The sequence below is a fragment of the Ursus arctos genome, unplaced genomic scaffold (genome assembly GCF_023065955.2).
Source record: "Ursus arctos isolate Adak ecotype North America unplaced genomic scaffold, UrsArc2.0 scaffold_2, whole genome shotgun sequence".
NCBI lineage: Eukaryota > Metazoa > Chordata > Mammalia > Carnivora > Ursidae > Ursus > Ursus arctos.
The window spans coordinates 2721587-2745325 of NW_026622874.1; the positions used below are offsets into that span (position 1 = coordinate 2721587).

Consider the following 23739-nt stretch of genomic DNA (forward strand, 5'->3'; position numbering starts at 1 on the left):
CTCTTTTCCTGGCACAGACAATCAGAAGCAGGCAGTAATTTTCCATCTTCCTAAGAAAAATGCTTTTTGCATTTTGTAACTATACTAAAGTTTTGTTCAGTTTTCATCAAAATTCTGGGGGAAGTTTTATTGAATTAAGTCAAGAACTCTTTAGTCCTCAGTGATAGTCATGTATCCTTTGGTGGGTCAATTTTTCTACTTACCTCACTTTGCTGTTCTTGGAATATCAATAGAGAAAAAATCAGCAATAATAGCACTAGCTGTGTTTTATTCAGTTCTTACTATGTCCTGGACACTCTGATAAGTACTCAGCATCTCATTTAATCTTCCTGATAGCTCTGGGAACTTGGTACAGCCATCACTCCCGCATTAGACTGCAGAATCTGATTAATAGTCGAGTGACTTGTCCAAGGTCACAGGGCTGGCAAGTGCCAGAGCTGTGTCTGAAACCCTGATTTGTGTTGACTCTGGGGCCTATGCGTGTTTTGTTTTATTTTGCTTTTCAAGTTTTTATTTAAATTCTAGTTAGTTAATATATATGGTAAAATTGGTTTCAGGTGTAGAATTTAGTGATTCATCACTTAAAACACCCAGGGCTCATCATAATAAGTGGGGGCCCATGTTCTTCTTTCTGTGTTTGCTTGGCTTTCAGTGCAGCCTCTGACTTTTTGTCACATGAGAACAAGAAAGCGGCTGATTTATACTCAAAACCTAATGACCAATGTAAGTGTGCATGTCCTGTTATTGTCACATAGTGCTTAAAAATTGTCACATCTTTTCTCTTTAAGAAAGTTTGGGATTTTATACATTTTCTGTCATTTTTTGATGTCCTCTCAATTCAGAATTCTGGAGTCGTTTTTGATGTCTCCTCATATCTCTCCTTTTATTTCCATGTATTCACCAACTTTATGTTTGTCTGAAGTGTCTCTGTTCTCACCTCTGGAATATCACAACTGTCTTCATGGTCTCCCTTCCACCCGTCTCTGCCGTCTTAAATTGCTCATAAACAGGGCCGCCGTTGTTTTAAAGCGGAACTTCTCTCATATTGAATTGCTTTAACCATAATCTCTCTCCATTATCTATAAGAAAAATGCGGCTTTATTAATCTGGAAATCAAGACCTTTCACAAATGCGGTTCCATCCGTCATTCCATGAGTTAATGTGCCCTTACCTTCTTTCCCACTTTTCTTGCCCATGCTAATATATCCCTAATCCGACCTATGGAAGCACCGATTTTCTCTACTACTCACTTGTGTCTTATGTGCTTTGTATCTTGATAGTTGTGTGTGTGTGTGTACATCTCATTTACCCACCTGAATTGTTAACTCCTGAGCGTAGAGAAGGAAGTGCTCTGAGCCCACCATAGTCCTCAGGACGGTTTCTTGCATGTAGCATCATGTACAGAATTAATGAGTGAATTTTTGAAGTTTTAAAGTCAATATAAATTTCCAGTTCTATACACATTTGCTTTTGTTAATTTCATGTTCAAGGAATAAAACTCAATAGACTTTGATGTTTTTTCCTATCTTGAATTATATTAAATTATGGGATTAGAAATAAATTGGTATAACTTTATCAGTTTGAAATATTTTATAGAAATAGATCAGCTGCATTTAGTATTTTGATCTGAAAGATATAGAAAATCTACTCTGAATGAAAGTGATAGACTCGTTATTACATAGGTTTTTAAAACTAAAAATACTTGAGAACTCGTTATAAGTTATTTTATTAAATTATAGGTAATATACAGTTTTGATGGGGATAAACTGAATATTTATAGTGTGATAAATGTTAAAAAAACCCGAACCATTTAGTTTATCTAGCCCAATGTAGTAAATGTAGTTGGAGAGTGCTCAGCGTATTGAGTAATGACATGAGGGAATTTGAAATGTACTTAAATACCAAGTTTAAAACACTTTACTTAGATGTGATTTTGTTTTCCAAGAGGAGATTGCTTTTTTGTGAATTAAAATTACTTCTTGCTTTCTGTTGAATTTGAAAATGTTTCTACCTTTTACTTTCCCTTCTATTTGTTTTTCTGGTTCTAACACTCTGAATATTTATCTCTTTCACTTTTAAAAAAAAAAATTATAGATGTTCCATGATAAATATTTCTACTGTGTAAATTATTTAAAACTGTGTTCTATATAAGGTATTTTTCCTTTGAAATATTTGAGTTTCAGTACGATAATTTCATCCTGAGACCAAAGAATAAACTGTCATAAATTTTCATATATTTTGGATGTTCATACTTATTAATCTTAGAGTGCTTTTGTTACCTTTTTTAGTGCCATTTTAGTGTAATATTATTTTAGCTCAGAAATCTCATGTACTCTAAAGGCTTAAAGGTTCTCATGCCGTATTTTTTCCTAAAGTTATTTTTTCCCAAATAATGTTGAACATCATAATGATGCCTTCTTTTACATCTCACATTTTTCTAAAAGATGTATTATTTTACCCTTTAATTTGGCTTTCAAAACATCCAAATGAAACCATAAATATACCTTTCAGAATAGCCACATATTTGATGTAAATCACTGCATAGATCTGATCTGATCTCACAAATGAAAATGTTATATTTTTAAAGTAGTGACATTTTTAAGTCCGTATTTTTTTAAGGGATGGAGTCTTAAGAATGAAAGTGCAGATTATCCATTTTGACTCCTCTCCTTTGATCATTTCATTTCTGAAATTAGACTTCCTCTTACGATCCGAAAAACCTCAACTAATGTGCATTTTTGGCTGTGTTAATTCCCTTTGTCATAAAATGGAAGCTAGCCTAAATTTTCTAATAATTTTTCATCGCATTAAAATTCATGGCAAACATAAAAATGAGGGAATTCTGAAGTCAAGTGCATATAGTTTATATGGATGCTTTTTCCCCATTCTCCCCTCCACCTAAGGAAATAGAGAAATTGCGATCAGAAGTGAGTGAAAGCAAGCAGCACTTGGAACAGGAGCAGCAGAAGGCAGCCCGGGCCAGAGAGGAGTGCTTGACACTGACAGAGCTGCTGAGCAAATCCGAGCACCAACTGCACCTCACCAGGTACCCCTAATCCCATTACACGCCAGAGCCCCAGTTCCATTCCACTGATTTTTGCTACCGGCTTCCAAACAGTTGCTAGAGTGAGTCTTAGTCATTCAATTCACACACAGCTTTCAGGCATATTAAGAAAAGTGGAGATGTGGTAAGCAAAACACGCAGACATGTGAATGATAAGTGTGGCAGAGAATTACTGATAGATTACAAAACCTTTCATCGACAATGCTCAAATATTTAGGTGGTTCTCTACCAATAGGAGCAACATGACATATTTCTCCTACCACCGCCACTACCTCTCCTGTTAATTCTGTGTCTAATAGAGATGTTGAACTGAGAGATCTGAGGAATGTAGTGAGGAAAAGAATCAGATACTGTCAGTGGTGAATGAGACAAAGTAAAAGGCATCCTCAGATGCAGACTGAGACGGAACTGAGAGAAAATGAGGAGCCTGAGTCCTGAGGAGGTATAGGAGTGAGAGCTGAAATTGATTGACACTGTTCACATTCAAACCGTTGTTACAACCGTGCTCTTGTGGTTTCGAATTACATGGTTTCTGTCCCGAGATACTGCGATGTGATTATCAGTGTCATACAACTTTAGGGAACGTGTCGCTCAGCCCTAGGTGACAAGGAGACGTTTTGGGTAGCAAGCACTGTATAGTTTGCTGTGTGGAAAAGACACACAGACACGCATGCATACACACAAATGCACAGACACAGAGAAAATTCAAGCAGGGGTTGCAGCTATTTCATGTTACCATCTATGTGGTTTCTTCTCACTTCAGGTTTTAGTACAATTTTCCATCTTTCAGATCAAGCATTTGGGTTTGTTCAGTTCTTAGGGTTTTTCAGTTTTTACAGAGAACTTTGTCTAAATACACATGTAAGTTTATGAGCTTTGGTTCATAAATTAGAAAAACGCTGGCCTTCTAATCATAGTAATATGTTGACTTTAAACTATGAACGGGGACTGATCCCTTTTGCATGAAATATGACAATGTAATTCTGAGCACGGTATGATGACAGATGGAGAAAAGCACCACTTGAACAGCCTGCGTTGGGAGAAAAAATATTCTAGAGGTTGGTGAACCTCGCAAAGTTTTGGGTTAGTGTTAAGATGCCTCTAGTTCTGTTAAAATCAAACTTTGTTAAAAACATTTTGTTATGATAATATTCCAAATGGTTTGCCAACTTCCCTTTCTAAACAGTGAAAGAGAAAACGAGAAGAAAGAAAAAGGAAAAAAAGCAAGAAAGAAAAGAAATCCTTTATACATGTGTGATATCTGGAAAAATCCCAAGAGATAAAACACTTTTATGAGAAGAAATTCCCTAATACTATAGAGTAATACCAGTCCTTTTAGTGCTCATTCAGGTATTGTCTTGTAGAACCGAGAGCGGAATGTGAATGTACTTCCTACAGATTATTTAATCTCAGAAGTTTCAAAATGTAGCTTCGTCACGATAGTTAATAGTTTTTCTTCGTCAGACTTCTGTTGGGAAACAACCATGTGTGCGCCAAGCGCGACTAAACCACAGAACTAGGACAGCTCCAAAGTCTCAGCGTGTTGAGCTTCAGTAAGTAAATATTAATGCTGGTTTTGTCCCCTTCGCCGTTCTGTCTTATTCAGAGAGTGAATTTCTGAAGTCGGAGCCCTGCAGGGCGTGTTCCGGTGCAGACTCAGTTTGTACTGTCTGACAAGACCAGTTTCTTGCAAATAGAGCATATTTAAGGTACAGCAACTGCTGAAAAGGGACTAGTGGTAACTAATTCCTTTGTTCTTAAGAAAAACGGTTTTGCTTGGTTCCATAGAAAGCTTTTTCTGTTGAGCTTTATTTACAGTAAGTCTACAAAAATTGAAAACTAGTTTTCCAGAAAATAAAACTTAATTACCCATTTTCAAAGTGCAATACTCTTTTGTAAGCATTTTACATTTCGTTAGTCTGTGTTCGTGTTTTATAAAATCCACATTCATAAATTTCAAGATGACAATTAAAAATGCAGAGAACAGTGTGTAGCTCTCTTTTGCACTGAAAATGTGTCTTGGTTGTTGGACTAAATATTTCTGATATACTTTTTTTGGGTTTTTTTTAGAGTTTGCTTTTCCTCGACAGTCTTTATTGATTCAGTATACTGCAGTGTGTGGCTGCGAAACATTATGTCTTTCTTTCCCCGTGTAGACCAGCTGAAATAAATAAATCCCACACAGGTAGCTTAGTGTTAGCATAAACATTTCAAATGGCACAGTCTGCACAAAGTTTAAAATCAAATATGAAAAACCATGTTATAAGTAATGATGAAATAGGGATGCAGATTTCCCAGGGCAAAGAAAATTTAAAAACTGGAGTATTGACCTGTAGAGCAGTCTGAAAGAAAAATAAGCTATCACTTGTCTGTTATTTCCCTTTATTGTCTAGTTAGACTTAAAAATGGAAAATAAGGGGTGCCCGGTTTGCTCAGTCAGTGAAGCATGTGATTCTTGATCTCGGGGTTGTAAGTTCGAGCCCCACGTGTGGGCATTGGGATTACTTGAAAAAATGGAAAATAGAAATTCAACATTTATTGGAAGACCCAGTATAACATTCACCCATTCAACAAATATTTATTGAGCACCTACTATCTTTCACGGACATTTCTTGGTCTTGGGTAGGGAGAAAAAAAATCAGATTCCATTCTTCCCCTTAGGCTGCTCACACCCTGCTACTGAGCCAGCTCTAGGTATGCAGTTGTAATCAAGTGTGAGAATACTGCAGTAATAGAAATAAAGTTACCACGGGAGCACATAGGAAGGAGAATTGGCTCACTGTGCATTGGAGGTGAAGGTGATGGGCAAACCTTTCTGGAGGAGGAGATGTTTGGTAGCTGTTTTGATTAATGAGCTCTTAAATAGCAATTCTCAAAGTGGAAGAAGGTGGGCTGGGTACCCCGGGTGCATGGAGCAATATATGCAGAGACATAATAAAGATGGGACGGAACATAAACTCTACAATCAGGGTAGGTGTTTGGCAGGGGATACGCCTGGAAAAGGCAAACAGCGACCAGAGGAAAGGCCTTGTGGTCCATGTTCTGGAACTGAGGCCATTCCGAGAGCCTTGGGTTACTCTTGGTATATTTTAAGCAAGGCTGTCAACATGATCACGTCTTTGGGTTGGTATTCTGACTCAGCAGTGTGGAGAGTAAACTTGGAGAGCTGATGTAGGACACAGGACCACCAGTTAGGGCAGAGTCAGCAACTACAGCCTATAAATATGGCCCGTTGTCTCTTTTTGTCCATGAGCTAAAAACGGTTTTTATATTTTTTAAATAGCTGGGAAAAAAAAAACAAAAGAAAAATAATGTCTTGTGACACATAAAAGTTATATACCCGTAAATAAAGTTTTATTGGACACAGCCATGATTATCTTTTATGCATCGCGTATTGGGGCTATCGTGGCAGAATTGAGTAAGGTCCTCAAAGCCTTCAAATATTTATCATGTGGCCCTTTACAGAAACAATTTACCAACCTCTCAGTTAGGAGGCTGTGTAATTTAAGTAAGAAGTCAAGAGAGCTTAAACTTTAAGGGGTTCAAATATATATTTAAAGAAGGTAAACGAAGGGTAATTGAAGACAGATTGCCTGAGGAAGAGATGATTGACAGCGTCCCTGATTAGAATATAAGCCCCAGTCCAGGGGGTAGTAATGAAGTCCTGGGCTGTGGCTTTGCCAGTAAAATGGAAGGGAAATAGCGTCTTTAAGAGGCATTTAGGGTGGCAAATGAGAAAGGGCAGAAGTATAGGCGACTCCAGCGTTTCTAGTCCACATTAACTGGATGGACCATTAATTCCAGTAGGGACTTAAAAGGAGTAACATGGGTAAATAATACACTGTGTTTTGGGACTCAGGTGGAGATATGCTGTGTAGGTGCTGTGTGAGGAGAAAGGTCAAGACCTGAGGCTCTTCACTGGATGCTTTTACATAAAGCTACCAGTTGTAGCCAAGGAAATGGGTGCAAGCATGAGAAGACCATGTTCTTAGAGTAGGAGGGGGGAGAGCCACCAGCCAGAGACCAAAGGGGTTTCAGTGCCTAAGGAAAGAATATGGAATGATATAACAAAGCCACATGTTTTTCTTAGGGGAGTTCCCAGGCCTCCGGGTGTGGGGAAAGCCAAGTTTTAGAATCTTCTCCTGGGCATTCCCCATCTTTGCAACTTTTGACACGTCACTTAATGCTTTGAACCTGCTTGCTTACCTGTAAAATGAGGCTACAATCTGATTTCTAAGTTTCCTTCTAGCTCTGATCGTCAATGATCCTAATGATGATTGAAGACATCCCATGATGAAGTGCCCGTTTCCTGATGTTAGGCATTTAATTTGCCGGGAGCATTCTTTGTTTAAGATATTTTCTTAGGGGGCCTCTGGGTGGCTCAGTTGGTTGAGCGTCCAACTCTTGATTTTGGCTCAGGTCATGATCTCAGGGTCCTGAGATCGAGCTCCATGTCGAGCTGTGTGCTCAGCTGGGAGTCTGCTTGAGATTCTCTCTCCTTCTTCCTCTGCCCCTCCCCGACCCCCTCTCTCTTAAATAAATAAATAAATAAATCTTTTTTTTTTTTTAAGATGTTTTCTTAGTTTGAACTTCAAAGAGATTTTGTGGAGATGGCCTTCAGACCTACCATTTGCATTCCTAACTTAGGCTCTACTGACCTCTTGCAAGGGTCATGGACCCTTCCAGTGTTTTTTACCAGGCACTGCCAATTGAATACTCGTAAGCACTGCCTTGACTGTGTTACCTGTTCCTGAAACCTTCCCTGGCGTCATGCTATTACAAAAGGTCCAGACCACTTGCAGGGAATGTTCCGGGACAGGGTCCCAGCCTTGCAGTTTTATCATCATTCTCACAAGCTCACGTCACAAGCCAAATTGCTGTTTGGGGCTTTTCTCCCTTTTGTTATTCTCTACACCTAGAATACCCCTTTGACCTTCTCTAGCCCTATGATAGTCTTACCTCCTTTTCCAGCCTCCCTGAAATCCTGATTTTTTTCCACTGTAGCCCTCCTGGACGGCCCCGGCGCCACAGGGAAACATGTTTCCCTCTGAATCCTCCTTCCCACTCAAAGCTGAAGACTCTACATCCTGAGTGAATTCCTCAAAACAGGGACAATGAAAATCTGAGAAAAATGAGTTAATACTCTGAAGGGTTTTGTGTACTTGCTTTTCTTCCCTTCTGGAATGTGTTATTCTTCAAATAAGGAGTGAGAGGTCTTATTAATGTTCTATGTCTCAGAGCATCTGGCTCAGGCCTTTGCAAAGAACTGGAGCTCAGTAAGTCATTATAGGGATGGCCAAAGTATTGCAAGTTTATGACTCTTCTTTCAAAGTCCAGTTTTTTTTTTTTAAGATTTTATTTGTTCATTTGAGAGAGAGAGAAATAGTGAGAGAGAGCATGAACAGGGGATGGGGAGAGGGAGAAGCAGGCTCCCCGCTGAGCAGGGAGCCCGACGTGGGGCTCAGTCCCAGGACCCTGAGTTCATGACCTGAGCCAAAGGCAGACACTTAACCGACTGCGCGAACCAGGCACTCCCAAAGCCCAGTCTTAATAAACAAATATATATATATATTTTTTTTCAAATATATCAGGATAAAAAGTGTAAGGTGGAGATAAGACAGAAATAGCTTTTCTCATTTTTAACTTTGTATGCACACACATATTTCAGTATAGGAGAATCTAATGATAGTCACTCTAACAATTCAAGTAGGGTGGGTAAAATATACCATGCTCTCACTTAAATATGCTCCCTTAACCCCCCCCCCCCAGAATTCCAAATTAGCATTGTCTATAATTAAAAAGTGGCCCCTCTGATAGAAACTTACAGGCTGGTAGGGAAGAAAAGAAGATACACAAAGAGCTAGTAAGATAAAAGAAAAGATCCAGAAGAGAGATTCCAGATAAAGTATTACAGGGACAGAGGGACAGATAGCCTCTTACTGATCTCAGAGGCATGTGGAAGCAGGGAAATGGGAAAGTCATTCTCTGTAGGGGAGACAATGGCATTGGTGGCGTGTACCTGTAGACTTGAGAGTAAATTAAACACACACAACCTGTCTTTGAAAGATCTAAGAGCGTCAGTCTCTGAGATTAAGAATACAGCCGTCTTAAGGTCTGCCTGGTGCCATGCTGCGTGCAGTAACTTAAAAACTAAGGACAGAGATCGTGGCTAAGGGCCATGGCCAACACTCACCCAAGCCCTCTGTGTTCCAGGACCTGAGCTCTGTGCTTCTCATTTAGTGCCCCCCACCCCCACCCAGAGCTCTAGAAGGTACAGACTGTTATCTTCCCCTGTTTTACAGCTGAGGGAACCAAGGCACAGAGAAGTAAAAGGATCCACTTAAGGTCACACAGCTGCCATGTTCTGGAAGCAGGTGTTCAACCCCAGTGGTCTGCCCACCGCGCCTCTGCCATTATCCATCACGCTGCAGCTCTGTGCACATTCCTACCAGGATGGTTACTGCAGTTGTGCCTGAAAATACAACTGGAGGAGCCGGTAGCATAAATTTATAATAAAAATGAGTGTCAGCTGCCCCTGCGTACGCTGATGTAAGTGCATGTCAGTGTGTTTTCGTCCTGGCCTGGGTTTTTCTTACGAAACAGTGTTTTGGGGTCAGTTGCTTTAGTCATTTAACATATTATCATACAACTGTCATTCTCCTTTGCCTTCTTCGCTTCCTTTTTACCCGAGAAGGTGGAAATCCCTTTGCATACTTGTTTTTGACATGTCCAGACATTTTTAAAGAGCTACCGGATTTTAATCGCTCTCACGAGATGACCACTTACATCCATGTGGGTAGATTACTTTATGATGCAACGTGTTAAAACAGCCCATTTCGGAGTGTTTATCTGACCATCGTCGACTGTTGATTGAGGCAAACACTGCTCCGTACCTGCGGCACCTGTATGGGAGCATATTTGTTGGACTCCTGCATCTTCTTCTCAGGTCCGGTCTGGAGGGGCATTACCGCAGGAGCCTTCTGTGTACTTTCGAGAGAACTGAGAACTCGGAGTGGCACTCAGTACAAAACAGAAGGGAGACCAACCTGCCATGAAACCTGCAGGCTCCAGCCTTACTTCAGCAGCACTGCCTCTCAGATGTGCACTTTCTCTCTGCCATAAACGATGCTTTCAGTGATAGGTACTTCAAGGAATTTCTCAGAGCCGGCATCTCAGCGAGCGCTGTAAAAGTGGGTGCTCTGCTCTTCCCTGCTCTTGCGATCCAAACGGGAAGGTCTGCCCTCTGACCTGGAGAGATAATAACTTGAACAGCAGTATTTGTATCTTTTTGAAAGTGAGAAAGGGCATAACACCGGCTTGTAAGTTAGGGTGGTGATGGACTCGGGGAGAGTGATGAAGTCTTTCTTGCACAGCATTGCAGAGCGTTTAGCTTCTGCATAGTAAGGACTGCAAATGCTTTGTTGAATGGAGTTGTTCGACCTCTCTGGTTACCAGGAGGAGTCAGGACTCGGGTTGAGGTAACAGAAACCCAGAAAGGGGGAACTGATTAGCCCAATAACCAGACCACGTAAAATCCAGACGCAGCTGGGTCAGGCTTTCCCGGAGCAGGCATGCAGGGCCACCCCACTGTGCCGTCCATTTCTGTCCATCCCAGGGCTTGACTTCTGTCTCAGTGTTGGCTCATTCCTTCAGGTTCTCCATGGAGTCACCTCCTTCAGTCTGAACTGAAGGTAAAGGAGATGTCCTTGATCTAAGACTGTAAGAATGTGACTTCCTGGCTCCCCCACTTCGGATCGCACAGGCACCCCTTGGCTGCCCACGCTGGCAGGGGCACTGGAGCGAGGGAGGGGAGGTGCACTGAGCAAGGGGAAGTGCGCTCACTAGGGGAAAGGGGGTCAGAGGCCCTGGGGAAATCACAGGTGTCCCCTTCTATTGTCTTTTTAAAAATATAATCCCTGAGTTTTCCTTTGAGGAACGAAGTGCAAAGGGGAAAGAAGAGTACATCTCTGTTCATGTCGGTTTGTGGGTGATGGTCTCCATTGTCAACATGTGATAAGGCCAAGGAGGCAGGGTTAGTTCTTCACGGGGTCGCTTTCTGCTTTTATTTAGAGAACTCTCAGAGCGCAAAAAGAGAGGTGTATCAAGGATGCATAAATGAGCCCCTGGCACTGGCCAAGCACTGTGCCTGATTCCCAGCAGCAATGCCACAGGAATGTGGCCTGGATGGGCTGTTAAGTATGAGTCTGTGATAAATACCAAAATTGAGTGTTCGGAAACTTTCATTCTAAATTGTGCATTATCCAACCAAGTGCATGATCAGTGGGTCCTTCCTTCCTTCCTTCCTTCCTTCCTTCCTTCCTTCCTTCCTTCCTTCCTTCTTTCCCTCCCTCTCTTTCTCTTTTCTTTTCTTTTCCTTTCTTCCTCCCTCCTTTCTTTTCTTTTCTTTCTTTCTTTCTTTCTTTCTTTCTTTCTTTCTTTCTTTCTTTCTTTCTTCTTTCCTTCCTTCCTTCCCTCCCTCCCTCCCTCTCTCTCTCTTTCTTTTTTTTGTATCTTTTAAAACTAAAAAAATTTTCTAGTAATTCATCATTATTCCATTTTACAAACTCACGCTTTGCAAAGAAAATTTTAAGAAAATCAGCTCGTACACAAGAAGGTCGAATGCCCTGCCTTCTCAGTCCTTACAGCAAGCCCGGGGAAGCTGAGGCCTGAAACCAGGCAGCCGGGAAGGAGGGAGGGTGCCGAGCAGAAGAAGGCAGGCTTTGAACCAGGTCCATCAGCCTCCAGAGCCCGTGCTCCTCAGCTCCTGTTCACAAACACATGCAAACCCGTATTTCAGAGCTAAGTAGAAATACCCTTTGCATTGCAGAATCTCAGTTCAGAGGCCAGGAAGCAGGTCTCTGGCGTCAGGCTACGTCTAACAGATTCTCCACGCACATTGCCTAACTTTGCCTCTGCTCTTTATTCTTAGGGGCAAATTAAGAAGGACATGCCCTCATTTTCAGGTAACAACTGGCTTAGGTCAAAAAACCAAGCTTCCAATCTCTCTTCGTTTGGAAAGGGGACTCTAGCCTTGACATGTAATCTTGCTATTCCTTGGTGAACTTTATTTTTTTTTTCCCCTCCTGAGTTTTATTGAAGAATTTTTAGCCTCAAGTTTCCATTTAAAAGTTAAGCTTATTTTTTTCTTGTACTCCTTTCATGAATAAATTAGGCAGAGAACGTGTCAAAAATACTTTTAAATGGATATATGTGCAACCAACATCTTCAAGTCTTGAAATAGATGGCCTTGGTACTGTTTTAAATTGCGTCCTCTTTTCCTTCCCCCACCCGGTCCTCGAGAGAACAGGCTGTCGGAGAGCCAGGAAGGCAAAGGCTTTTCATTTTGTTCTGGTGGCTGCCGGGTCGCCTGAGCGCCCTCCGCTCCACCTGTTTGATGGGCTAGGAACCCTGGTCTCCGTGCGGCCCCGGGGCGGGAGAGGTTAGAGTCGCAGGCTGCCAGAGAATGTGTCTCTGCGGGTGGGTTCTGCCTAACTTTCCCTGGCTCGCTCCTCTCAGTTCTGTGAAGCCCAAATGTGCGTGCAATGAAAATCGACACCGGGGATGTCTCCTCTCCCCTGCCGCACAGGCCCACAGCCTGGAGCATGGCGGTGGTGGCAGCCAACTCATTTTCTGAAGAAGCCCAGAGGAAACCGAGAAAGGATTGCCCACAGCGCTTGCCCGACTCAACAACAATGAACATCAAGTTCAATGCAAACAGAAGGAGGAAAAGAGAAAACCCAGAACTGTGGTTTCAGTAGCCCCAAGTAAGAGTATTTCTCTAAAAGAAAGCTCTAATCGCTGATATTAATTTAAGGTAAATTAAAAAAAAACAAAACTTGTTTAATTTCTTCTTAAACACTTCTTCCTCATTGGAAGGCCGATTATTGGGCATGACTCACTTGTTATTTAATGTTTCCCTGATACCCACAAGTAGATTATACAGTGACTCATTGATGTTCAGTGTTGGAATCAAAGCTCACTTTTAGGATCCCGAGAGAGGAGAGGGTTGGAGAATATCCAGTCTCCTCAGTGACCTCCTAGGGGCCATGGCTCATGGGGGACCAGGGCCCAATGCAAGTAAACACATTTCTTATTAAGCTACTACTCTGTTAGGTCGCCTTAGCAGGCAGTACTGTTCCTTGAATTCAGGAACTCAGGGCACCAAATGGGTCAGGGAACATTTGGAAGCAGCCTGTGACGCTGATGTCCAGCTGAGGGGAAGACTGCTCCACCTGGGCTCTGTGTGACGTCTCCGCAGCAGGCACTGGTCACCTGAGGGAGGGCCGAGCATCTCCTGCCCTGACCAGAGTGGGTGGGGGGAGAGCCAGGCGGAGTACGAAGGGATCCCTTTATCAAAAGAATCCACCCCGTGTTGAGAGCGTAATTATTCTAAATGTAGCTATACCAACAAAAGCAGTATATAAAATAGAGTAAGAAGTCACTCTTGGAGTATGTGCAAGGGGCGGAGGTGAGGGGGCGTTTGAGACGAGGCATTAAAAGTGGGTTTCAGTAGGTTCGAGGTTTGCTGGTTTTCCGGTAGCTGAAGGGTAGGTCGCCAGGCTGGGCATAGCTTGATTTTGACACCAGTCCTGGTTCTGTTTCTGAGGACCTTCTGTCACCTTGGGAAAAGTCTCCTACGGCACTTTATTTCCTACAGATCCTCACTGTAATTTTGTGAGGATGTGAGTAGGAAAGTCCCTGAGATTCATTCAGGCTTCTGTAAATCTGCGGTGTTACTCATGTGCTCAGGGGTGACGCTGCTAATAAGACTTCGTGTAAATTCGGTTCACCAGCAGTCCCAGTGCTTTGCTCAAGCTAGAAAACTTCGGGGCAATTGAGGCAAGATCAAGGTACTCAAGTCCTGTTTGGCAAGGCGGAGGTGGTGACAGATCAGGGGCACCAAGAGAGGACATGCTTAGATAGATGACCTCCCATTTTCTAACTCTCACATGGCCCCTTTGTCTGCGGAGCAAAACCCCCTTGCCCCTCCTGATATCAGCCGTTTGTCAGAGAGGAATAACGGAGGCAGCTCTGCGACCTGGGGGCTCTCTGAGCTCTGCCTTGTTGCTCGGAGGGCAGCTCTGGATTCTTCCCTGTGTCTGAAATCAGGCCTTTATTCGGGATCAGGCACTACTGAATGAGTCAACAGTGTTGGCGTGAGGAAAGATGATAATTGTGTTAAGGAATTAGGTAACATTCATCCACGGTGAAAACAGAGCCGCGTCAGAACCGTAAGGGGCGCCCACATTCGGATCCTGCACTTGGGTTGATCTGCACAAAGGCTTATCTGTTAAAAAGCGGAAGAAAGGGTGACAGCATGAGACAACTCCTGTAACTAATAAACTTTTGAGATGCTGTTTTGTATGTTTGCTTTTCATTAAATTCAGGAATGGCTGCGACTCTGTTGTTGTGATTCAACATTTATTCGTCTCTGTTTTTCATATACAAAGGCGTAGGGATGCCAGAAAATAAACTGTTAACGGAGAATTAACTTCTTTGGCATGCTTTCATACTTATCTTCCAAATTAAAGAAAATGAAATGGGCAGAAACAGAGTGTAGATTACCTCCTTTTTGTCAAAAATGGTGGGAATTTGAAAATTAATAATAAAAAAGGGAACAGATGCAGTAACATGCCAGAGGGAGACTAATGTGGGGAGTAAAATCTGTGAGCAACAAAACTGAAGCAGTGGGAGGCGGTTGTACAATCAAAATCAGGATAAAAGAGAAATTACAAACAACCCTGCACTTGTCAAAGTAGTAGTAATGAAATCCTGACTCTGCCAGCAGTGAGAACCTGTGTTAGCACTTTGGGGTAAGGACGGTAGCCGGGTGCCAGGTAGGAGGGCAGTGTGAGGTTGCTGGGCGGCAGCCATCTTGTGTCGAACAGATGGCACCGAAAGCTGGCAGGGGAGGGGCTCCTTAGCAGAACTAATCAGACAGTAACAGATAGGGCAGCTGGGAAGACTGACCACAGAGAGGGAGTCTGCGGGGTAGCCGAGTGCCATGATGTTTGCAGTGGTGTGCCCATTGGTCTGAGATAAGACCTTGCAATGTCTTTCCCATCTACGGAAGAACGGAAACTTTTGTTCCAAAAGAAAAATTTGAGTTGAATTGTAGCACAGTTGGTGGGGGGTGGGGGGGGCATCGGGGTAGAGACTCAGGAAGGAAGAACTGCCCATCTCGAAATGTGTGGCGTGAGTGTTCGGTCCCGGCTACCGTGGAACTTTGATTTTTGCTGTTGGGGGTAGGGGGTGGGGGCGCGGGGGGCTCTGCCGTCCTAATGTGTACGGGCCAGCACGTACAATGATCACTTTCTATATTTTATGCATCAGAGAGTTTCTGGTATCAAGGCTGGAGTTAAAATTAGAAGAGACTTTCTGATATGATTTCTGCCACATATGTCTTTAACGAATGAACACCCAAACCCACAGACGAGACGCGCATTTACGCTTAATAATTTCTCCGAACCTAATTGGAGCCACGTTGATTCAGAGCCACTTGACCTTCTTTTCTCTCCCCTGAAACTGTGATGGAACATCAAAAGCCAAGCATAATTCAGAGCCCCAAACCTTAAAACAAAAATAAGATTAAGTCCTTCTGGAGGAAATGAAAGAGAAAATGATCTATTAAATTTAATAACTCATTAAGGAATCATGTTTTTTAAATATAGAGTTGGGACATTCATGCTCAAACTATTACTTTAACAAAGAAATCCAGATCTCCTACATCTGTTTTTGAACTAGTGTATTTCTCTCTCTCTTTTTTTTCTTTTCTTTCTTTCTTTTTTTTTTTTTTTTTGCAGAAGCTTTGTAGCTTGGCTCAATTTATTCATTTTGGAGGGGGAGGGGGAAACATTACCAGGATTTGAAATAGGTGGTATAACATAGCCATATGCTATTTATGCAGCAGTTTCTGCAATAAATCTAATTTGGTGCTGTCAAAAAAATTAGACTTATTTGATATAGCAGCACATTAGTAAATGATTGTGGCAGATTTAAAGTTGTCATTTAGTCTCTCCTTACTCTTAACAGCATCTCGCCAATTTGTCTTCTCCCCCTTGCTCAACTCTGTGAAAATGTCTCAGTTCTTTGTCCTGCAGTCCTGCAAATATTTTCACATCTGAAAGAAGGTCTTGCCTTAAGGTAATCGAGGAAGGGGGTGGAAGGAGTACCCTCTGTTGTTAAAAGGCTGCATGGAGAGATAGACAGAAAAAATCCATGCACCAGAGAAAAATCACTGTATTCTCATCATTTTCAATTCTTAGAAAAGCAAAACTGTTAGTCTCATTCAGAATGTAGACAAATTAAGGAAGGTCAGTTCTCTATTAAGGAGCTGAAATATTTTTACCTTCCAGCCTACTTCCATATGCTGCTTCGGGAAAACTGGTATGAACGAATGTGAATGACATCAGCTCTTGGTCCTCACCTACCAGGGCCCTTAGAAACGGCTTCACTGTTCTCTAGTAAACCTGGCAACATTGCTTCTATGCCGCTTTATTTTTGCTGTGAAATTTGTCTTTCAGGTGCTAGTATCGAAGTATCTAAAACTTTTTCCTAGTTTTTCTGTTTCAAAGATAAAACAAGCATCTTACACCTGAGGCAGACAACTGTTAACAGGATTCTGTGAATTCCTTAAATCGGTCCATTTGAAAGAGCCATCGGGATGCGATTTCCCCTGTTCTTTTTCTTACGTACTTTCGGAGGGGAAAAGTGGATGTGTGTGCACACTCATGCATCCGTGTGTGAGTGTAAGTGCTGTTCAACTGAGTGGCTTTTCATTTGTTTACGTTCTTGTCATATACGTTTTCTAAAACAAACCTGCTAGTGGGTTTCTGAAACACAGTTTGCTAAGGATGCAGCTTCCTTCACGGTGATTTAAGCAGCCCCTGTGAAACTAGCATTTTGCTAATACTTCCTTCTTTTACGTAGCAAATCAGACCACGGGAGTGATCAGATTACCAGGACCCTTCCCACCCTGTACAGAAGCAGGCATCCAGGTAACCCAAGTACCGTCAGGCACAGATTACACTTAATGGGGGAAAAAAATACCCGGAAAAATAATAAACTTGCTGGGTAAATTAGGTACTAGCTCTGAAATGTTCTCCACATAAAAAGAAATGATTTAGAAATCATGTTTTGGAAAGCTGGAAGAGGAAACACCTCTTAGAATTCATATTTCTTGTTCAAAAGCCACACCTTCAATTACGTGATCTATATTACATAAGAATGATTTATAGGACATAGAGGATTTTGGAGATGAGGAATAGAATTGAAATTCGAGCTCAGAAAGAATGTCTCTGCCCTTGGATTTGAAGCTGTCTTTGTCGGGTTTTGTTTCTGCTTTGATATTTAGCATCACAATAATTTTCTTTAACACATCTGAAGAATTGTTCCGAAAAAGCCTTTTTTTTTTTTTTTTGGTAAATTATAAATATTTAACCAATCAAACCCTTAATATTCAAATTTTAAGTTGCATGTTTTGAGGCTGCTTTTATTGATAAAACCTGCCTTCAATTTTATGTCCATGAAAAAAGCTTTAATTTTTGCCTTTTCTACCAAGGGTTTAGAAAATTTTCCTGGCTTGATTAATTGTGCTTAATAAAAGCATATGCAATAGGGACAAAACCTGGGGGTAATTCTTCCAAATGTAAAAGAAGCGTTCTGGATGAAGGAGCACTTCGGTTCACATTTAGCTTCTCATTTATTTGTAACAGTGGTTTGGTTAAAATCCATGTCATCTCTTCCCTCCTAAAAAAGTGATCTCCCTTTTTCTTATAAGAAAACTGAATCAAGTCATTGGCTTGCCTTTTTCCTAGAGAATACAGTTGTCTGAAATGCTTTGAAATAATTCAACATAAAGTGATTTCATGTCTGATTTATGAAGGGAGAGCAGATACTTGATAGCAGTGGATGACACAGAATAAATTCACTTGAGAGTATAATTTTCACCTAATTTTTATGAGTTAATTTTTTTCACAGATCTGGCCTATTGGTACAACTTCTCTTTCTAGCTAGATGATGGTGAGCTTGTTGGACGACATATATTTGAATATTATTGAAGCAGAACTGTTTATTTTTTAAATGATGAAATTTAAAATATCCTCAATTTGTGTATTATGGGTTCAGTCTTTCAAAGCAGTAGTGGAGCTGTGTGTTAATATGTAGCTTATAATTGAAATGGTACATATTTGTACATTTTAAGCATTTCACTGTAAAATTTCTTAATTGGAATACTCTTTCCCTTGGCTAATTCATTAGTGAAAATATTTATTCCTCAAGTTAATGCTGTATAGTACGAAACAATTTTTACATAGTGTAAACTTGTTTATGATATTTTGATTTCACTAAAAACTTTTATTTTGCTTCTTATACATATAGTTCATACTTGATATAATAAGAAGTGCAGACACACATGAAGGAAATACATATCAGCTGTCTGGTTTTACAAATGATCATTAAAATACCATGTCTTACTACTTTGACTCCAAATTATTGTCTTCCCGAACCCAAGAGTAATTTTCACAAGTACATTACACAACAGAACTTCATCTTCTGCTGGTTAGCAGGAGAGGATTTAAATCCATGCCGACAGTTCATTTGACAATGACCTTGAGGGGCTCTGCTTCTTGAAGAAGAAAGCAGAAGCTTGCGGTAAACAAAGTTCACTTCTGACAGATGGATTGAATGACAGAAAGGTTGCGAGTGCCAGAATAGCCCTGGCAGCGGAGGAGACGTTCAGTGGAATCCAACAGGAGAGGAGGTGCGAACAGGTGCGGGGCTGCTGACGGAAGGGGAGCCAGATGGAAGGAGCCGGAGCCAGTTTATTTAAAGGAAAAGGCAGAAAACATTGAAAGGCTGTGCGATCAGTGGCTAAAAGTGTTCATAGAGGAAGGTAAAAATTCACAAAGCAAAACTGCACAGTGGGGTAGCTAACACTTAGCATAATGGTAGTAATTTGTGAGTTTAGTTTGGAAGTTGCAATTGAAATACATTCATCTTGGCTCTTGACACCATCAAGTATAGATATTTGAAAGTTGTTTATTTTTTTTTAAGTTTCTAAGCTTTTTTTATCCATCCATTAATTTAATTTTTTTCCAGCCAGAAGCTCCGTTGTGATAATACTAAAATTGTGTCGTCAGCTAGGAAAAGAAAAAAAAATTTAAAGTGAAGGTTAACATTCCATTCAAATTTATCTCGCGATGCCTCAGTTTTGTTCACATATGGGAAGCAAATGCACGCACTGTTGGGTGACATCTGTAATATCTAAGAAATTTGCAATGTTGGAACCCATGTTGGTTGCTTTTGTTGTTTTGAGTCTCTGTTCATTTCGTGAAGTCCAGTTTGATTGTCCCAGGAAGATTAATGCTCTCTGAAACATATACTTGCCTGCCTGATCTGCAGGTTAATTTCTGTTGCTGAGGGTGCCCTGATTTTCACTGACTTTCTGTGACCTGCCCTCAGGCGGACACCTGCAAACTCAAGAGGCATTTACAATAGGAACAGTATCCAGTGGGACAACGAAGGGAGGATTTTCTTGTTTTCTCAGACCCATTACAATTAAACTTTCCGCCAACCAAACACATCCTTGCTAAGCATCTCCCTGGTCACATCACCCAAGCCACGTATGTGGGCCCTCGTCCACCACGGCCATCCTGGAAATTTTCCGACGTTACGTGACTGAGAATGAGCTGCCACTTGAAGAGGAGCTGTTGTGAAGTCATCCCTAAGAGAAATGATGAAAATGCACGATTATTTTGGGATGTTAAAGATCTAGTCATTTACCCACCAGAGTTTCTGCACACTTTTCACAAAGATTATAAATACCCAGGGTGTACCCAGTGAGCAACACATTCACGTTCCCCGTCTCAGAGCAGCCTGGATCAGATAGCTTACGTTGGATTAGGGCGGGTGTTCGGAACATTCTGATTTTAGAGAGCACATCTATGATCCATGGCTTGCTTTTGTCAGTGAAAAGAGAGACCTGCAATTTGATTAGCAGTTACAGAAGACGCTTATTCACGCCTGTGTTGTTCACGGAGAGCCGTGTGCTCTTGGTCATTTCTTTTTAAGACTGGGTGAAGGTACACACAACTGCATATTCAGAGGACAACGAGTAAATGATTTCTTCTAAAAAAGGAAGTTGATCACCTGTATTTACAACCAGCTCCAAAATGTGCCTCTTTCCCCCCACTTGTTAAGAAGTTTTCATTTAATAGATATTGACCTGAAATCTTACATAAAGTTGATTGGAGCATACTTGCTTTAATTGTAATGTACTGAGTTTCCCATCTCTTCCATCACAGTTCCTGAACACCTTTATAAAATCCTTTTAATAACAATATAGGAGCCTTTTTATAATAAAATGGAAAACTAGTGTAGTGCTGCTGTGTAAAATAATACCACGAAACTCACCTGAGTTATGGGATACAAATTGAAAGGTTGGAAAAGAAACTGAAACAATTAGTCACCATTTGCTACATCACAAATTAAACTGCAGGCTCTTTAGAGCTGCAACTCAGAGCTTTCCAGAAATATGTGAACTTAGCTGTCCCCAGCGTCATGTCCTATGTCATAGGGGTTTTGTAATTTTTTTTGAATGAGGGGATAATGGGTCGATTGCTAGTAAATAGGCATTCGTTTGACATTAGCTCTACTAGGCGCTACAGGGTTTTCTCGATGAAGTGGGCGTGATCCTTCTTTGTCCTGGTGGATAAGGTGGCTTTAATAACTTACCTGTGTGTGTGTGTATAAAATCTGGAAAACAGTATTTATATTTATGAATATTCCTTAACTCAGATCACTGTGAGTGAACAAATTAGTGAAACAAGCCAAGTCCAGCCCTCCTGATCATACATGAGGACTGCGGTGAGGGATGCTAAGTGACTTGCCCAAGGTCAACGGCTTTTCAGCGGAAGCTGAGAGAGCAGTCTCCATCTCCTCACTCTTAGCCTAGCACTCTTCCTGGTATTCCACATTACACACTCCTGGTATTCAGTGATAACATGACTTGTCGGAAGAAACCTATTAAAATCTTTCTGTAGGAGTCTTGCACAACCTGTTGCTGAAAGGAAAAACAATTTTCTTTTTGGACTTTTCCATGCGGTTACTAGTTCTTGAAACAAACAAAAGAGCGGTAACTTACAAACAGTGACCACTTCTTGAAACACTCCTCCTGGGGACAATGGTCAGGATAGCTCCCTGGACACGCTGCTTACTCCCTGATGGGCACGTTACTCACATTAACTCACTTAGTCTCCACGTGACCCTTTCAGGTAGATTCGGCCATGAGCCCATTTTACAGATAAGAAAACTGAGGTGGATGGAGGTTGCTACCTCGACCAAGGTCACGGCACTAGCAATGAGGTGGGGTTGGGATTCAAGCAATTAGGCTCCAGGATAGGTTTATTTATTACACTTACTATGTTGCCTCTGATGGTGGGTGTTGTGAGAAAATCAATTCTGTGATCAGTTCCTTTTTGGAAAGTTGAATTAAATAGGGTTCTTGCCAGTAGGGCTTCTCAGAGCCTTGAAATGCTAACTAGTGCACATTGTGACTCTCTTGGAAAGGGATTTCATTTTCAGCCATTTTCCAAATTTATACGACTTATGGAAACTCTTCTATCAAATCTCCGTATCTTTCCTAGGAATCAGGTTTTTAGGAATACACTTTGGGAAAAATTAATCTAAATTCATTTCTGGTAGGATAATTGAAAATTGCCATGTGGGAAGTTTTTGTTTTCTTATCGGTACCTTTGGAACTCCTCTCCCCAGTCCTTCCATTCATGCAGACAGCAGGTGGGTGGGTACCTTTCCATTTAGGTTGACTGTGTCCTCTAAAGCGTGGGGGAGCGTCTCTGGCCATTCCTTGAATGGTCAGCTGTGCCAGAGTTAGGTTACACTGGGTTCTTTCAACCTCACCGTTCCAACTGGGACTTTATATGGTAGTCGTTCTTGGCAAATAACTAGATACCAGTCAGTTGGTCAGATTTAGGTACCTCTCTCAAAGCTCGACTCAGAACAAGATTGCATAGAGTAAAATACCAGGATGCTTTGGGATATAAATCCTTTCGGGAAACCTTCTGCCAGGAGTTATTAGCACAGGTTCAAAGTCTGGGCCCCTAAATCAGACTTGCAATAGACCTTCCTCTCCTTCAACTCTTGCTATCCCAATATTCCTCCCTTCTAAGTATAGCCCTTCCTGTATCCTGAAGAAATGGAGCAACTCGTGGATAGTAAGCTCTAGAAGTCGAGAAGTGGAGCACTGCTAATGTGTTAATTTTTCTGTAAATACATTTGGAGGTGCCTATAATTTGTCATTATTTCCAGCAGCTTCTATTGGTAAGATTTTCTGTAAATAATGATGTGGCAGTGATAACGATGGCTGGAACATGACTCTTCCGAGGGCTTGCAGTGTGTGGTCCTGGCTTCCCCACCCAGCCCTCCCCTTGCTGGGTTCTTGAATTCCATTTCTTCCAACAAACAAACTCCAGCAATTTTTGTAGAGGATTGAAACCATTCATTGGCTTATCTGAATTCCACAAAGTGCAGACTATGTTTTGCAGTAAGTGAGAACGACAAAGACAACAGATTAGCTCGCAGGCGGTGGGACAGTTTATCAAACTGGCTGACACGCTGATTGACTGATACGACTGCGTGGTCCTCTTGATCAACTTTGAAAGTGCTAGTTTGTTGTTGTTGTTTTTTACCAGAAAGAAGGAATGAATGATACAAGCTTGATTACCAGAGATTCAAAAATCTGTAGGGGAAAAAAAAGAAATCTGTGAGGAAAAATCTCTTAGGGAATCTGTTATTGCCGTTTAACAATTACAGAAAGACTATTAAATCCTAAAGATTTTCCAACTGTACGCACATTTACTGATTAGGAGTCTTAATGCATGTTCATAACTGGATATTTTTCTATAATTTGCCAGCTTGGCTGTGTGGAATAATTTTTAATATGCTTTAAATTTAATTTTAATTTTGCATATGTATTTTGGGAGGTGCTTCAAAACAGATCTGATTTTTTTAAAAAAAGGTTTTATTGCTTATATTTGTGTAATATGGTAAGTGCTCCAGCTTTCGCTGTTCTTCATTTTCTATCAAAATTCTCCTCTATTTCTCCTTTCAAGTAGTGGTGACTGGCCAACTTAAATGAGAAATTTGTCAAGGTAAAAAAAAATGTTATTTTAATCGCTTTTGCTTTTTGTAAAAAATTGTGAGATTTGATATCTTCACGAGGCATCGAAAGTTAGCAGGTTTTGGCAACATGGTTATTTTGATTTGTGGCCCATCGGGATTAAAAATGATTCTCTGCCCTGGGGAAGTAGACAAAGGACTTATGCTCAAACCCACACTGTCCAATAGAAATACAAGGAGAGCCACAATGTGCAAGCCGCATATTTAATGAAAAACTTCCAAATAGCCGTATTTTAAAAGGTAAAAAGAAACAGGTGAAATTAAGGCTAATAGCTTAGTTAACCCAATATAGAAAATGGTATCATTTCAACATGTAATCAATATAAATTGAGACTTTTTTCTTTTTTTTTTTTTTCTAATTACCCCCGGCCCAGTGTGTATTATTTACACAGACAGCACCTCTCACTTCAGCCTAGCCACGTGTTAGGTAGTGGCAGCCACATGTGGCCAGTGGCTGCTGTCTAAACCATGGCAGCCCT

The 23739-nt window shown here is 41.2% G+C and overlaps 1 protein-coding gene across 11 annotated transcripts in view; it reads left to right on the forward strand.

The window, feature by feature from the left end:
* Window positions 1–23739, forward strand: part of SDCCAG8 (SHH signaling and ciliogenesis regulator SDCCAG8) — a 225179-nt gene that overhangs the window by 107749 nt on the left and 93691 nt on the right. For 9 of the 11 annotated variants that reach the window (XM_026509571.4, XM_044388005.3, XM_048225154.2 and 6 more), the window contains one exon: window positions 2904–3046. In XM_026509571.4, the coding sequence (XP_026365356.2) occupies window positions 2904–3046 (143 nt within the window). The other 2 variants (XM_048225157.2, XM_048225156.2) reach the window with 2 other exon arrangements.